The sequence below is a fragment of the Lissotriton helveticus genome, chromosome 3_1, assembly GCF_964261635.1.
Source record: "Lissotriton helveticus chromosome 3_1, aLisHel1.1, whole genome shotgun sequence".
Classification (NCBI taxonomy): Eukaryota; Metazoa; Chordata; class Amphibia; order Caudata; family Salamandridae; genus Lissotriton; species Lissotriton helveticus.
In genome coordinates, this window is record NC_136061.1 from 344,932,059 (window position 1) to 344,950,126 (window position 18,068).

The 18,068-nt window shown below is 46.0% G+C and overlaps 1 protein-coding gene across 3 annotated transcripts in view; it reads right to left on the reverse strand.

Moving 5' to 3' along the window:
- Positions 1-18,068, reverse strand: part of SPECC1 (sperm antigen with calponin homology and coiled-coil domains 1) — a 1,365,024-nt gene that overhangs the window by 1,226,372 nt on the left and 120,584 nt on the right. For all 3 annotated transcript variants that reach the window (XM_078679993.1, XM_078679997.1, XM_078679995.1), the window contains exon 2: positions 8,971-9,149. In XM_078679993.1, the coding sequence (XP_078536119.1) occupies positions 8,971-9,117 (147 nt within the window). In that variant the 5' untranslated portion in view covers positions 9,118-9,149. The remainder of the gene's footprint in view (positions 1-8,970; positions 9,150-18,068) is intronic.

Below are 18,068 nucleotides of genomic sequence, written 5' to 3' on the forward strand. Positions count from 1 at the left end.
CCCAGGAGTCCCTGCCTGACCTTTGCCAGACGGTCAGCGCGCACCCTGTTAGCCCCGCCCACTGGCCGGTATCCAACCTTATAACCGGCTTCCTTCCCTGTTACTAGTGGGAGCCCTGTGGACACTTGTGGAGACCTCCGTGGGACGTCGTTTCCTGCCTGCACCAAACCCTCACAACTTGCAGCACCCGCTTCGCGGGTGCCGCTGCGTGGATTGAATCACCGCCTGGACCTACTGCCTGGGGATCTTGTGAGCGCTAGGGCGGAGAGGCTTAACTACCAGCACAGGTGTGTAGCGCTGCAGGGACTCGCTTTCCCAGGAGTCCCTGCCTGACCTTTGCCAGCCGGTCAGCGCGCACCCTGTTAGCCCCGCCCACTGGCCGGTATCCAACCTTATAACCGGCTTCCTTCCCTGTTACTAGTGGGAGCCCTGTGGACACTTGTGGAGACCTCCGTGGGACGTCGTTTCCTGCCTGCACCAAACCCTCACAACTTGCAGCACCCGCTTCGCGGGTGCCGCTGCGCGGATTGAATCACCGCCTGGACCTACTGCCTGGGGATCTTGTGAGCACTGGGGCGGAGAGGCTTAACTACCAGCACAGGTGTGTAGCGCTGCAGGGACTCGCTTTCCCAGGAGTCCCTGCCTGACCTTTGCCAGCCGGTCAGCGCGCACCCTGTTAGCCCCGCCCACTGGCCGGTATCCAACCTTATAACCGGCTTCCTTCCCTGTTACTAGTGGGAGCCCTGTGGACACTTGTGGAGACCTCCGTGGGACGTCGTTTCCTGCCTGCACCAAACCCTCACAACTTGCAGCACCCGCTTCGCGGGTGCCGCTGCGCGGATTGAATCACCGCCTGGACCTACTGCCTGGGGATCTTGTGAGCACTGTGGCGGAGAGGCTTAACTACCAGCACAGGTGTGTAGCGCTGCAGGGACTCGCTTTCCCAGGAGTCCCTGCCTGACCTTTGCCAGCCGGTCAGCGCGCACCCTGTTAGCCCCGCCCACTGGCCGGTATCCAACCTTATAACCGGCTTCCTTCCCTGTTACTAGTGGGAGCCCTGTGGACACTTGTGGAGACCTCCGTGGGACGTCGTTTCCTGCCTGCACCAAACCCTCACAACTTGCAGCACCCGCTTCGCGGGTGCCGCTGCGCGGATTGAATCACCGCCTGGACCTACTGCCTGGGGATCTTGTGAGCGCTGGGGCGGAGAGGCTTAACTACCAGCACAGGTGTGTAGCGCTGCAGGGACTCGCTTTCCCAGGAGTCCCTGCCTGACCTTTGCCAGCCGGTCAGCGCGCACCCTGTTAGCCCCACCCACTGGCCGGTATCCAACCTTATAACCGGCTTCCTTCCCTGTTACTAGTGGGAGCCCTGTGGACACTTGTGGAGACCTCCGTGGGACGTCGTTTCCTGCCTGCACCAAACCCTCACAACTTGCAGCACCCGCTTCGCGGGTGCCTCTGCGCGGATTGAATCACCGCCTGGACCTACTGCCTGGGGATCTTGTGAGCGCTGGGGCGGAGAGACTTAACTACCAGCACAGGTGTGTAGCGCTGCAGGGACTCGCTTTCCCAGGAGTCCCTGCCTGACCTTTGCCAGCCGGTCAGCGCGCACCCTGTTAGCCCCGCCCACTGGCCGGTATCCAACCTTATAACCGGCTTCCTTCCCTGTTACTAGTGGGAGCCCTGTGGACACTTGTGGAGACCTCCGTGGGACGTCGTTTCCTGCCTGCACCAAACCCTCACAACTTGCAGCACCCGCTTCGCGGGTGCCGCTGCGCGGATTGAATCACCGCCTGGACCTACTGCCTGGGGATCTTGTGAGCGCTGGGGCGGAGAGGCTTAACTACCAGCACAGGTGTGTAGCGCTGCAGGGACTCGCTTTCCCAGGAGTCCCTGCCTGACCTTTGCCAGCCGGTCAGCGCGCACCCTGTTAGCCCCGCCCACTGGCCGGTATCCAACCTTATAACCGGCTTCCTTCCCTGTTACTAGTGGGAGCCCTGTGGACACTTGTGGAGACCTCCGTGGGACGTCGTTTCCTGCCTGCACCAAACCCTCACAACTTGCAGCACCCGCTTCGCGGGTGCCGCTGCGCGGATTGAATCACCGCCTGGACCTACTGCCTGGGGATCTTGTGAGCGCTGGGGCGGAGAGGCTTAACTACCAGCACAGGTGTGTAGCGCTGCAGGGACTCGCTTTCCCAGGAGTCCCTGCCTGACCTTTGCCAGCTGGTCAGCGCGCACCCTATTAGCCCCGCCCACTGGTCGCCTTAAGACGCTAATATAAGTGCGACAGTTACCCGCTGCGCGAGAGCGCGCGGGAGCGCCGGGCTAAGCCCGGGCAAAGGGCGGGCCCTCTGTGGCCCTCAGAGGCCAGAAGAGGCTGGGCTGGGCCATACCCTTTGGCGGTGGGTATATACTGAAACCCAATTGAGCGGATCTTGGTCTCTTTGCTACTTACCCCAATGTCTACCATCATGCGTAGTTCTCCCTCTGCCATTGCCACTGATAAAACAGGGGGCTTGGTAAATGGTACTTTAGATAATTATTTTTCTAAAACCACCCTTGAGGGAACCAAAGACCTCTCATTAGCCGAGCGCCGGGCTGATCGACGTCGTTCTATTGAACAAATTAAGAACAGGGCACTGTCTGAACCCATTCCTGATACTACAGTATTTAATGACCTAAGTACTGTTACTATGGATGTTATATCAACGGGGGAGAGTGTGCCATTATTGTTTAGGGAGTGCTTAGCACCCCCTATTGGCCCCACACAAATTGACTCAGTTATCATCTCCCCTGATCACCCTGCAATTACTACTGGACCAAAGATCATAATATCACCTACGGCTAGGCCAGGGAAGATAGTAAGAGGAAAATATCGAGACCATTACCACATAAAATCCATGGTCCCCCACCTACTAAAAAGAGACGACACAGATTGGATCCGACCAAACCAAAGTTGAGCCATTCTGAGTTTGGGAGGAAGGCTAACCCTATTTGCACTGAAGTTACAGGAACGGTAGTCGCACAGGAAGTTGTAGAATCAATGTTAAAACCTTCCGCACCTCCATTATCTACTCTTCATTTGGTCTCTGATGATAACACCGGACATGATCCAAATGTAAAAAATCCCTCACCTATTCTTTCTAGTAATTTACTAGATAATATAGAACTTATTGTGAGGAGCTACACGTTGGCTATAGTTGAAAGATTAAAAGGAGTGGAGTTAAGACTGGAAAGAATAGAGGCAGATTTGGTTACACAAAGCATTTCCTCTAGGATCGTAGGAACTAAAGGTCCAACAACAGTACCAATCTCCAGCCAAGCATCGACATCGGCGCTTATTTTGTCATCTGATGTCGCTGTGGCAAAATTACCCACTACCACCCCTTGTAACAACTTGAAAACAATTGTACCAGCTGTAATCAAAAATAAGCCCTTGAGTACTTTTTCTGCATCTAAACACCACCCTTATCCAAAACCAATTCAGGCTAAAACACCAGCATTAGCACCAGCTGCTACCCTGAATTGTATCCCGCATACTGTGGTTGATAATAACTTGGCAAAAGATTCGGGAAACTTATATAATGGGCAGCCAAGAACGGAGGTGGATGAAGCAAGACACACAAGAGGAACCCAAGGTAGGAGATTACCTACAGAACTCCCACCAGAAGCCGTACCTTATGTGGTGGTACTCACTGGGGTACCTGAATTAGCTGGTAACAAGCGGGAAGGTTTCTTTCAACTCAAGAATAAGATCATGCATTGGCTAACTTCACATAGACCTAAAGCCAGTAACATAAACGGTGAAATATTACATGTTCGACGTTTGCCCTGGTTAGGCGGAAGACCTAAGGACATAGGGGGTGATGTGGTTGTGGTAAACTTTAGAGATAAAAATGCAGTTCAATACATTCTGTCCTGGCCACATGGTAATGAGATTAATTGTATTATACCGCGACCCCTAACCTACTTCTACCCTAGATCAATGTTACTTCCACACCAACTGGCAACTAGCAGAGCCCTTTTTGATAATTATTTTTTCAATATGGAACAAACTAGGAACCCTGTTCATATGTACCAACCAGCTCCAACCTCTGTTATATCTGGGTGGAACACTGTACCTCCGAGACATTTTACAGGCGATTATAGAGGAATGGCTCATTCACGTTTGATGTATTCAGTGGTCTGGAGGAATGTGATTGAAGTTTACTGAATAGGGGAGGAGGCGCCGGATGTATAACTATTTGTAACATTGGTGGAGACATGGAGGTAGAAGGTAGCAGTTCCCTGTTGGCAGAAAACATTGTTGTTGCAATTGGGGTTGGGGCCAATAACAGCCCGTCTTCTCCTATACGAGTGGGCAATTGTGGGTCAAACGCTACACTAGCTAGATTAGTTTCATGGAACGTAGCGGGTGTGCGTACAAAAATATGTGATCCTGATTGGAATAATTATGTGAACACTTTTGATATTTGTATGTTACAGGAGACATGGGCTACGGACCCGGTCCATAGAGTGGGATACAAAACATACCAAATTGAGGCCGTGCCCTCAACTAGAGGTCGGGCCTCAGGAGGCCTACTAATATGGATCAGTGTATCTATTAAAGTTGGTATAAAAATTTTGACAACCAATTCTATAGATATTCTTGGTCTGGAAATAACTACTGAGGACAATAGGGTAATTAACCTCATAAATGTGTATAATAGTCCTTATTCATCCCACAAGGTGTCGCCTTGTATTGAAAAATTGGAGTCTTTTATGGACACCTTAGAGCCAGGTGCAAGTGTTATCCTATGTGGGGACCTGAATTGTAACTACGAACCTATTACGGGTATGGCCAACTTGTTTGAAGACGAGGATTTGGCCAATAAGATACCTCTCTTGACTGGAAATGGAACTGTACCTGGGACTACACTAGCCCTTCAGATTACCAGGCTACTAACAACCCATGGTCTGAGGGCATGTAATGGGCGTATGCCATCGGACAGCCTAAAAGCTCCTACCTTTAAGAGGCGAGACTACAAAAGTAATTTAGACTATGTCATTATCTCCTTTGATTTGTGGGCATATACAATTGACCTAAATGTCAAGGAGAGGTTTGAAAGTGACCACAACCCCTTGGAAACTAGTTTTCTTATAAGTTTACTACAGGGGATGGGTAATATAAAAGGAGGTGCCACACAAGTTCAATTGCCCATATTAGATAATATTATAGTCAGCAATAACCGAAGGGCTGTCAAATGGGCATATGTACTGGAAAAAGAGGACCTCTTATCTAATATCTATCATACTTTTGTAAACACATTTGAATCTCATTGCCCATTAAGCTGTGAACCTGGGGAATTCATCAATTTACATAAACTCTTTTTTAGTCAATTGTTAGATCTTCTAACAAAAAGACCGAAAAAAGGGTCTGGTACAGCAAATGCTAAACCAGTAGGGAAACCCTGCTACAATAAGAAATGCTGTGCTGCAAAACAGCCTTGATTGAGGCAGTTAAAAGGAAAAGTCCTGAGGAAGTAAGAGACCAAAGGAAATTATATAATAGTTTATTGGTAAAACCAAAATCCTCTTGGGACGAAGAATTATGGTCCAGCATGCTGCAAGCAGCTAAAACCAAGGACCAGAGGCACTTTTGGGAATTAGTAGCCAAGGGGAATAAACGCGAGAAGGGCTCCAGAGAGGTTTTCTTGGACGAAGCCACATGGGTACAACATTTTACTACGCTGTATGCAGCTAAAATTACTGACGTTACCTCATTGGGAGAAACGACCCCTATGCAGCCAGTGAATACATACCCATTAGTAGTCTTCGACCTATGCGAAACGGAACAAGCACTTGCTTCAACTAAACAAGGGAAGGCACCCCGTCTTGATAAGGTCCCAGGTGACTTGTATCTGCATAATACTGATGTTTGGGCACCTTACTTAAATCACTTATTCAATGCTATTGCGGCTGGTGACCAAATCCCAGATACTTGGGAAGGAGCAGAAATTATCACTATTTTTAAAAAGGGGGATAGAGCCGATCCAGCAAACTATCGCCCCATCAGTCTTTTAGATATAACCCAAAAGATATATGCCAGGCATATCTTAAATCATATAAATACGTGGTTAGACGAGGAACTTATTTTATCGAAATATCAAGCGGGGTTTAGGGAAAGAACTGGGACAATAGACCAGGTATTAAGGTTATGCTGCTTGTATTGGAAATATGTTATTATCCGCAGAGGCCACTTGTACGTGACCTTCGTGGATTTACGTGCAGCATTTGATCTAATACCTCGTGATCTACTTTGGAAATCCTTGAAAAACCAGGGACTCCCAGGGGAACTCCTACAACTAGTGATGGGCCTACACCAGGAAAACTATGCTAAGGTCAGGTGGGGCCCTAACGGGGAACTTACAGACCCAATCCCAATAAAAAGAGGAGTCCGCCAGGGTTACGTACTGGCTCCCACACTCTTTTCCCTATTTGTAAACGATATTGCGGACTTCATGGAGAACTGTGATAATGATTCGCCTCGATTGGGTGGGGAACGTGTGCCGTCCCTCCTCTTCGCGGACGACACGATTCTCATATCACAAACACCACGGGGTCTCCAGATTTTACTAGATAGGTTCCAGCAATATTGCATTTTAAAAGGGTTAGAAATTAATATAAAAAAACACAAATATATGGCATTAAATCCGCATAAAAGTTTTTAAAAAACCTAACGTTGAATGGTCATAAGCTTGACTATGAACAGAGCTTTACATACTTAGGGGTACTTTTAGATTCGTCAATGGGATGGAGACCACAGCTAGAAAAATCTAAAATAGTGTTTAAACAAAATTGTCTTCCAATATCAAAAAGATATGCTAAATGTGTGAACAAGGCAGTTACCCCAGCAATAGAGATCTTTAGGTACAAGGTTCAATCTGCTGTTCTGTATGGAGCCGAGCTATGGGGACCGGTATGCAGGGATACCTTTGGAACACTGGAGAATAAGTTTATTAGGGGTTTATTAAAAGTTCCCACTAATACTCCATTGGTACCATTATTTTTAGACCTAAATATCAAGCATACTGATCACCATGCCATGTTGAGACCACTATTACTATGGGTTAGACTATGGGCAACACCCGAATTGACCGATTACAAAAAAGGGTTGAAAGAGGTATTGGACCTAGACAGTGGTAACCAAATCTATTGGTTTAAACACGTAAGAGTTTGGTTATCCAAGTTAGGTTTAACCCATTTCTGGAGTGAGCCGGAGTCTCTAACTACGGCCTCCAAGAAAATTGTTAAATTATCATTCTGGTCTTATGTGAGCCTTGATTCTGTGTATGTCAAAACCCATGGCCCTCTGACCGAAAAATTCTTGATGGTCAAAAATGAGGCGTTTTTTGAATTATTTCTTGATGAAATCCAGCCGCCATTGGCCAAAACTCTCTATTTAAAATATAGATACGGAACATTGAGAACCAAGGTAACAGAGAAAAGCTGGGGGAAGACTAATAGTGATTGCTGCACTTTATGTTCTAATAATATGAGGGAAGACATTTTACATATACTGTTTTTTTGTCCAACTTATGGTAAAGCCAGGAAAAAATGGATAGCGCCTCTGTGTCGCAACATTGGCTTTAGATCTTATATTGAAGCAGGCAGAATTCTAAAAATGGATACTAGCCAAGTAATTGTGTTTGGAGTTAGTAGATTCCTTCTGGCTGTATATTTTCTTAGAGTGAAAATGACCCTCCCATTTTAAATTTCTGTACTATGTATATTTGACCTAAACCACGGATCAATTCTTTTGTTAAATTTTAAATTTTAAATCTTATGCCTTGGATGTTATAAACTTTATTTAATGTCTTTTTAAAACTTTGTAATAAGTATTTTTAAATTATTTATTAAATTTGTGATAACTCTGTGACAACTTTAAACCATAATAGACTGTCCTAAAGTAATGACGCGTAGCATTGAGCACTGATTATATGTTTTGTATAATGTTTTTAAATATTGTACTTGTATATCTTTTATGTTGCAAGTCAACGAAATAAAGATTTTGAATCTGAATCTGAATCTGAGTGAAAGGAAGATGGTCACACACTGAAAATGTGAGGCTTTCACTGGCAAGGGCGACAGTGACAAACTTCCTGACAGAAGGCAGATCTGTGAGGACAGGGTTGGTGTCAGCATGAATTGGTGAGTGGTGATCACTGTTCTCGTAGGTAATGCAAAATTACAATTCTACAAGAAGGGGTTCAGAATGGGGGAGGGGTTTGTGGGGGGGATGTCGGAGGTCTAGAATGAAAACCCAATGGGCCTGATTCACCAAGGTGAACTTACACTTTTGTGTAAGTTTACGATTTGTTGTTACTCACAAAGGTATTTAACTAGTAGTATCTTTACCATTGCGGATTCTCCGACATAAAAAGATAGGACAGTCCTAGCTTTTTATGTGCTGAGACTCTGGTGTCGTACTCAGACGAGACTCTAAAATATGATATTTCTTGTACATATAGCAGAATAAAACAAGGAGATTACTTTTCACAAGCGCCCAGTTTCTACTTTTCCAGACATGTTACTTATAATGTATCCTTCAACCCGGAGATTTCTCTGGGAATCAATATTGCCAGAAATATGGATACCCACAATATGCATAATCTACAAGGGGCCTCATGGTTTTACCAACTCCAAAATTCTAACCTGCATCAACGTATATATAATTTATTGCAATGTTTGTAAAAAATCATATATGTATTTATTATCTCAAAAAGTTATTAAACAGAACTTCTGCCACAAATGTAATATTAAGAAGCATTGCAAATACAATTGGGTTATCCTAAGAAAAGTGTCTCAGGCCATGAGCATAGATGCAGAACCCTTAGATGAGGAGGTATGACTGGGGAGTAGTCAGTCACGCACAGTGGCATTCACTCATTGACCAACAATGGACATGGAGAACAAGGGGTCCTTACCCTGCTCAGTCGAGACTCAAACCCAAGAGAGTTAGAGGACCTGGAGGGTCTCATCCCGAAAGAGGGAGCTGGGGGCGATTTTCCTCTGTCGCGTGCCTGGGTACCCGGCTTCATCAGTGAACTCGGTGGCCTGGCTGCCCCCTTCATGTTGATGGGAGAACTGCGATGAGCAACTGTAACTGAACAGAAACAAAACAAGAAAAGAAAATGTTTAGCAGAATAAGAGCCATGACACACTAAAAGACGATTGCAGACAGGTACTTGTTCATTTCTACCATGTATTCGGCCAGCCGAGCTGACAGTGAACTAAAGTCTACAATCTAAAATGGGAATGCTTGGAACATTGACTTGGCATTTTTTCCTTTTATCCAGAAAGCTGTTATTTGGAGAATAAGCGACATGTACTAGAAATAACTTTTTTATACCCTACTGAACGCACAATTCTATTTTGACAGTATTATGAGGATTTGATGAAATGTCTTTATGCTCCGTTTAACTACTTTTACTTTTATGGTTGTTTTTTAACTGCCGAATAAAGTTTATTGAACTGAATGGACTTGCAAGCTCCTGTGTACGTTTCAGTTTCTGTGTGAGTTTCGGCTACATTTACTTTCGTCTGCACTACACAATAATCTTATGAGAGATAACCCACGAAACAACATGAGAAGCCTGAATTGCCTCTTTTGGCGGGGTCATAAACAGCTGGGCATGTCCTCTTTTTGTGAAACAACATGGAAGCGTGGACTTGTTTCTGTATCTTTGGGTTTCTGGTGTTCGGCACCAGCACTTAATTCTCAACACCGGCGCTTGTTACAGCTTCCACAAGGTGGTGCTGTCTAGCTAATTTGGAGATGACCACAACAACTGGTCATTTTTCATTAAATAAACATGAAAAATGACTATTACCTGCCGCTCAAGCCCAGGGCCGGACTGGCCGTACCGGGCACCGGGCAATCCCCCGGTGCGCCACACGAATGGGAGACCGGTTTGGGGCCTATGGGGGCCGTGTAACAAAATCGGCCGAAAACCGGCCCCCGCAGAGAGCTCGGTGGCACTCACAACCCACTAGGGGGAGGGGGGGGAGGAGGGGAGCCGGCCAAGCACTTTGCCAGGGCCGGTTTTGGTTCCCAGTCCGGCCCTGCTCCAGCCATACATATAGCTTTGGGGGCATGAAATGGTCTGAATTGTCACACTTGTAGGAGTGTGATGGTCAGTAATTGTGTTGTTACTATCGTTGGTAGCATGGCAGGGGCAATGTGTGGTGCAAGCTGCAGTGGCCTTTTGACGAGAGCCCTAGCACTTATTTTTTTTACCAATTAAGCACTGTACATCATTGTGGGACAGCTTGAATCTCTAGACACAGCTTGTATGAAGGTCAATGTCTAAATACACCATAGCACTTCCACTTGCAATAACAACCCCTTGTTCTGATCAGAATGCTTGCATCTCTGCCTCATGTGCTCCTCAGAGTATACCCTCCATCACTATTGTCACTGCTGTGCTCTTAGGTGTGCACAAAATATATAGAGTACAGATCCAAATGGATGTCACTGGTAGATTACAAGGTCATGTTGGGGTGTGTTTGGTTGTGCTGTATCGTGTTATGTAACGTTATGGCTTTTGGTTTTAGTTGTTTGCATAGATTCTAGCAAGCCAGAGCCCAATCCACTTCCCTTTGTATGGTCATCAGGCCTTAGATCCCCCTCCAGTCAATGCAAAAGGCACCTTACCATCATAGGTCTATACTGTGACTAAAGATGTGGGCATGCAGCTCTCCCTTCTTCAGAAAAGTCTCCCAATTCTCCACCCTCTCCACAAAGTCAAGCTAACGAGATCCCTCGATATGGCACATCTTGACTACTGCAACATCACCTACACTAGTTTCACCTTGAAACTCATTGCCATTCTCCAAGGACTTCAGAAACAGGCAACCAGAATTTGCCTTAACTTAAAACTCAGCTTAAAGCACTTTATCTCCCACTTGATATAATATATTGGTCTGTGCACTGTCCACAACCCATATTGGGGCAAAGGCACGCAAAACCAGTATAAAGCGCCATGCCACTAGAGAACTTTTAACAATGAATACCCATCTAATCAACCAATGATCTTTTAAGAGTATGGAACATGGAGGCAGATCATTGGGTATACTAGAACCCATGTTTTTGTGTTAACCTAAACTTGCGGTCCAAGGCTAAGTCAATGCGGTTCAGGAAACTTTTAAAATCCAAATGTTTTAAGACTGCTTTTTTTTAAATTCAGCACAAGACGCTGGCTGCTTTTGAAATTTGGCTGAGATTAATTTGAGCAATCCATCCATCAGCTTGTTGTTTTTGCATTTCATGCATGGTATGCCCAGCTGTGGGTCCATGGCTCACTGTGCCACTAGAACAAAATTATACCTTGCTGAAGAGCGCTAACTACGGAAAAAACGGTTCTAGGTTGCTTGTGTTCCAGATCAGGGAAGACCTACCCTGGCAGATTGGGATGGACTGTTCCTATGAGGAATAGGGTCAAGACTGATTTGCATATGGCTATGTCTGAACTGAGGTAGCATGGTGGGCAAAAAAACATGGATTAATTTGAGCATTCCATCCATCACCTTGTTGTTTTTGCATTTGATGCCGTAAGTGCGCTAGGTATGCCCAGGCGTGGTTCCCCAGCTTGCTGTCCCAGTGAAACCAAGCTATACCTTGATGAAGAGCACTAACTAGGGTGAAACCGGTTCTAGGTTGCTCGTGTTCTAGTTCATGTAGGACCTGGCCTGGCAGTTCTGGATGGACTGTTCGCATGAGGAACAAGTACAAGACTGATTATTACTTTGTCCAAACTGAGGTGGCATGGTGGACAAAAAAATGATGGATTGGGATGTCATGCCAACCAAGCAATTGCCAGTGGCTGAGATTCATTCAAGCATTCCATCCATCACCTTGTTGTTTTTGAGTTTGAAATTTACCAGACAGGTTTACTCACCCTCAGTGGTTGGACTGCAACTTACTACTACTCCTGACTATTAAAATGCACGTATATTTTACAGCTGGCTGAAGCAACCAAAAGGTGATACACACTGCTTTATATAACTGCTAAATAAACAAATAATTAAAAAGCGCTGAGCAAGAAGCTCATGGGGTGAAGAGAAAAATATTGAAAGAGGTACCAAAAGAAAAGGACAGAGAGCACAAGAGAGGGAAGGAAGATCAAAACAGGTAAGAAAGAAATGAGAAAGAAGGCAAGGTGACACAGGAAAGAATAAGAGAACATAATTGCTTGTCATCTTAGTTGCCTGTGCAGCAGTTATACCACTTTGTGGGCATTTTTAATTGCTGAGGGCATGTGAGGGAAGAAGGTGGAAACATGAGAGAGTGAAGGAGAATAGAAAGAGGAAAGGAGGAGAAAGCAGAGGTGAGTGAGGGAGTAGGAGAAGATAGGAGGGGGCAGTGAGAGAGAGCACTCCTGACAGTCAATTACAAACTCAAGAAAAATAATAAGAGAATTAGGGAAACAGCATTTGATAACGGGGGCTAAGCCATACATGCTGTTTCAACGCAAGTGGAACAACGCTTGCCTTAGCCATGCAAATACCTTAACCACACATTTGCTTAGTTAAGGAGTCTGTGGTCTAGATGCAGAGCGGATGGGTGGGGAGAGGAACAGGAAGGATTGGTAGAGGAAGGACTGGGATGTGACCTGGTAAGTGGGGATGGGTTTTGAGGGTTAAATTTAGTGCTGTGGGACGGTCACACCAGAAGGCTGTTCGAAGTGGCACGGTAGGAGACCAGTGGGATCTCTACCTTGCTGAAAGTGTGACAACAGGAGAGACCCACCCGAACAGACCATGCAGCAGCTAGCTAAGTAGCATTAGGTTGTCGCTATTAATACTAGTTGAGAGGTAGGTCTTCTCTTCATTTATTACATACTCAGCACTTACTACTTGCAGTGGAGAGAGACATAGATACAGCCCTGACAAATGCCTTAGACGTACGGCTATATGTAGGCAGAAACATGTTGGCATGAATACTTAGTCATATACAGTGATGCATACAGGTCATTATACCTAGATATGCCTCCTGTATTTACCCATTGGTAATCTTTTAAATAACCTAGGATACCACCAAATTAATGGATACTTTAGTGGTTTATCCTAAGGTTTTTTAACTTACGAACTGGACCCAATCTTTGTCCTTAAAAAATAGAAATATCTATGAACGCCCTCAGATAAGCCCCAATCTGAGATTGAGGCCGCCCTGGTAGTATCTCTTTATCAGGGTGGGACGTGGTGACAAATGATGCAAGTCACATTATGTGAGTGAGCTGTCCTCGTCCAATTTTTGGAATTGCCTAGGGATTAGGTTAAGCACAGGTAGCAGCACATAGGGACCTCTTTGGGACCCTGACAACGACCTGCATTTTAGCCAACGAGGCAGATAGCAGATGCTTGAGGGCAGCACACCAATCTTTGTGTTTATTTCAGTTTCTAAGGGGAGGCGTGAGACCTATAACACCCTACAATCTCTCCCTTTTGTATGATATAGGACGGTTTTGTCTCTCTCTCTATCAGTTACTGGGAGAGTTGGGAGGAAGGTCAGGGGGGCTCCTCCATGTGGTCGGAGGAGCATCACCCGACAGCTTTCTCGCAGTGCTAGAAGAAGAAACATAAACTGGTATTATAAATACCATTTTATGTTTCTACTTCTCGCACTGCGAGAAAGCAGAAGGGTTTGGTTGGGGGCGGGCGGGTGGGTGGTCCTGCTCTAGGGGAGGAGTGGCTTTCCCACTGTTGTAGGTGCTGACTGTTTGGTCTGCCCCAGGGCCAACCAAACCAGTCATACGCACTCTCCCTTTTCTCCATGTAGATTGTATGCAGCCTACATGGAGAAAATGGCCTCCCCATAGATGGCTGTGTGGTCGGCGTCCCAGCCAATCACGACCCAGCGATTGCAGCGTTGTGATTGGCTTAGGGGAGGGGAGAGAGGATGCCTTGTTTCAGTGTGGAAGCAGTGACGACGCGGCACGATGCAGGACCGGATCGGGCCGGTGAAGTAATGCTAACTTTAACTTTTATTTTAAATTAAGCCCCCTCCCTGTGACCCCCTCCCTGCACAACCCCTGCCCGCCCCACCCGCGAGTCATTGCGGCCATGACTGGGGAAGGTAGAGGTTTAGGTGAGAGGCAGTGGAGGAGCAATCAGGTGACGGAGGCACGGGGTCCCTACGTACAATGCTTCTTCTTTCTAGGGTTGCTTGGTAGTTTTGGGAGCACAAAAGTATGAGAGTTTAAGAAGCGTCCAGGGACAAATTGGTTTGACCTGCAGAACTTAAACATGGGATACAAACTTTAGAGAAACTAATATTGAGAGCAATAAAGTCCACATTACTAGTAATTCTGATCTCTGCACAAACAGATGTTTGCTGAATTCAAGCCACTCATCAAGAGGGCCTCGGTGGCGCATCTGGTACACATGGCTGGCCCTCTTTCATCTGCTGCAAAAAACATGACTTTTGGCGTACTATCTTTTGGCTCTTGTGGATTGTTTGTTTGCCTCCATGTGAGCTACTATTCAAATTTTGGACAAGCCTCAAATTATTATCTGATCCAGCATTGCCCTCCCTTTATTTTTCACAGTGACTGAGGCTGAATTACCTCTTCTCCCATCCACCCAAAGGCAGCTACTGTTATCTTTGGTTTTATCGTTGGCAATCAATCTTCAAAGAATGGCGCTCGCCTGTCTAGATGGTCATTAGATGTTGGTCAGAAATGGACTGGACTTTCAAACAGTGACTGAATTCTAGTTTATGGATTTATCAGCCACTAACATTACCATAGCCTTGATGCTTGATGACTATAAGGTCTCCATGCTGACCAAAACGACAATAATGGGAGTGGGTTAGAAACAGCCATCTGCTGTCTTGCTTCCTCTTGCCCCTCGTGGCAATAATTAAAGCGTGTTTGTTACATACTCTGGTTTACACAGCAGTTGTTTACTTTCAAGGTCCTGCCAGTCGTTTTGCAAACCTTTAGGCCAAACTTATTTTAAAAATGTATCTCTGCAAAATAAATTACCTTAGTGACTGTAGCATGTAGGTTGTGATTAACACGCTGATGGCCTTTTGCAACCTTGTGTATGCATTCACAACAGCTTGGAATTTAAGAACTGTATTTCCGAATGCTGGACTAAGTTTTAACTCTAGTGGCCTGATGTACATACCTTTGTGTTTGCGATTACCTAACAGCAAATTTTGTGATTCACTATTAGGTCATCGCAAACAGCGATGTACTAAACTGTGCTTTACAGTCTTTGCAAATCCTAGTGGGTCGCAAATAGACCTACCTCATTAATATTCATGAGGTAGGTTGCAATTTGCGACCCATTGGGAATCGCTAAAATCGAAGGGATGGCCTGCTGGGGCCAGCAGACTGCAATGTACACAGCAAAATTGCACAGAATAAGCCACCAGGTCCTGTACTATCAGTGTTCAAAAACAAGGAGGTAGCCAAAGAACCGACAATGGCCCTTCGCTCTGTTCCCAGAGCTGGGTGGTCGAAAGCAGTCAAATGTTCTGAGGGGCTACCTGCAAGTAATAAATGCATAAATTTACCACCAGAGGCAGCACCCTACGTGTGTGTCCTCTCGGGAGTGCCTGAGCTCACTACCGGACAAATTGAAGTTCACCAGGACCTTAAAAACAAAGTCCAGTTTTGGTTGACAAAGAACAGACCACTTCCATCCAACATTAACGGGACAATCCTAAATGTGAGAAGGGTGGGGTGGATAGGCTCCTGTCCCAAGAACACAGCGGGTGACCTGGTCATTGTTAAATTCCGGGATAACCTGGTCGTCCCTTATCTGCGAAGCTGGGAGCCACAAAGAGGAGACGGGCCTATAACAACACTTGAATTGTGCGATTTCTACCCTAGAACTGCGTATTCGCCAATCACAAGGTGGAGTGTAGAGGGATACCACTAGGGGGGCAGGAGGGGCCCTGTATCAATTAGTCATCAGCAGATACCCACCCATAATTACCAGATCCTACCCCCTGCCTCAGATATGTTACTCTGATAGGACTAGGATATCGCTCATACCAACTCTGTATTGTCTGATTGTAAGGAAAACTGATGTACTTTACTTTTCTATTAAATTTATTGTTATTTTAATGTAAATGAATTTTGTATTTTGTATGCTTTTATGGTTAATAATTTTAACCGAATAAAGTACCTTTGATTTGATTTGATTTGACTGCAATGTCTGGGATTGCTTTAAAATAAAGCAATGTTTTTTTAAGTGCAGCCCGTTTTCCTCAACGAAAAATGAGATGTGTTTCAAAAACAAAAATGAAAAGCTTTCTTTTCATTTTTTAATAGTAGGCTGTGGTCCGTGGAACCAATGCCTGCTCTTAAAGTGCGTTTTTACAACCATTCACAAAGGGGAAGTATTTTGGTTGCAAAACATTCACACATACCGCTGCGAGTCGCTATTAGGAAGGGATGCCCTAAACACAACCCTTCCTAAAAACCAAATCATGAACCCACTTCACGATTCAGTGACAGATTACTGAATCGCAAAATAGGGTTCTGTACATATATACATATATTCTGTACATATAAAAATGCTTTTTTGCTGTCGCAAAAGTCCCGATCCTGTGAAACGGGCCATTTTGCAAGCTTAAAAAAGCTACATACATTGTAGTGTAGCTCCTATTTTCCCAATAGGCTCTGCGCATTGGAATAATACCTACAGCAGTAAAGGCCTAGGCCAGACGTTAACTAGGTCTACTACTGTCGATACTAGACTTAATTTTTGGGTTTGCCAGCTAAGCTCAGAGTTCGCTAGAAACTTTCTCAAATGTTCAAGGAAGGAATTAACTCCCCTGATTAGACAAGAAGGGATTTAGTTTCTGACAACCATAGAACATGACAACTTTGCTCTCCCCTAATCAAGAGTCAATCTCGAGAGTCGTGTGAGCACAAGGCAATTATTTTACTCAGTCAGTACGTGCATTCTTAGTCTCATCATCTGCTAATTTGCCGCGCAAGCGGGTGTCAGACGCATTTTGCTGCTAGTTCTGTGATGTGAAGTACTTTTTTAACCTGTGTCATTTTAAAAACAGATTAAGTGTTTTTACCTGCATAGTCGCGCTACTCCCCGGTCCACCGCAGCAACTACATGCTGATTGCGTGGAGGGAGGTACAGCGCTTGCACTTCCGGTTTGTCCCAGTTGGGCAGCCATACTACCAATCAGGACGGTCTAGTCTCCCCCCACCTCCCGGACTACAAAAGGGCGGGATACCCGGGCGCTCGTCAGATTGATTGCTAATTTGCCGCGCAAGCGGGTGTCAGACGCATTTTGCTGCTAGTTCTGTGATGTGAAGTACTTTTTTAACCTGTGTCATTTTAAAAACAGATTAAGTGTTTTTACCTGCATAGTCGCGCTACTCCCCGGTCCACCGCAGCAACTACATGCTGATTGCGTGGAGGGAGGTACAGCGCTTGCACTTCCGGTTTGTCCCAGTTGGGCAGCCATACTTGCTATCCCCTGAGGCGGAAGCCGGGGGCATCTTTCGTTCTTTGTACTCTGTGATTTTAACTCTGATTGAGAGTGTGCGTGTGACGTTACATCGACTGTCTGTATGCCAGATGATTACTATTTGGGCTATAGACGCCACGCTGATCTGCCGATTTTAAAACTTGTGAATATTTTAAAAGGTGCATTTTAATTGTTAAGACAGAGCTCGCTGTTGGTCAGGACGACATCTCTACGTCCCAGGGGCCCGACCTGCTCTCTCTCCCCCGGCGCAGCTGAGCACAGCGCTCTCGCCGGCCGGGAGATCGCGGAACCGCCATCTTGGGGGGAGACAGGGTAGCGCTCCAGCTCCTGGACGCCTCCCACCCTCCTCCCACCGTCTGATGGATATGGATATAAAGAAGGGACCTACCCGTCCGCGCAGCGGGCGGGCGCAGCGGGCGCGCCGATGGCGCGCCGAAGGCGCGCCTAAGGCAAGCCCGTCTGCGCCCGTCTGCGCCGGACCCGCGCCCAGCGCCAGTCCCCCTGCCTCTCATACCCCAAAATCCTCCTGGACCTCGGAGCAATTGCTCCTACTTC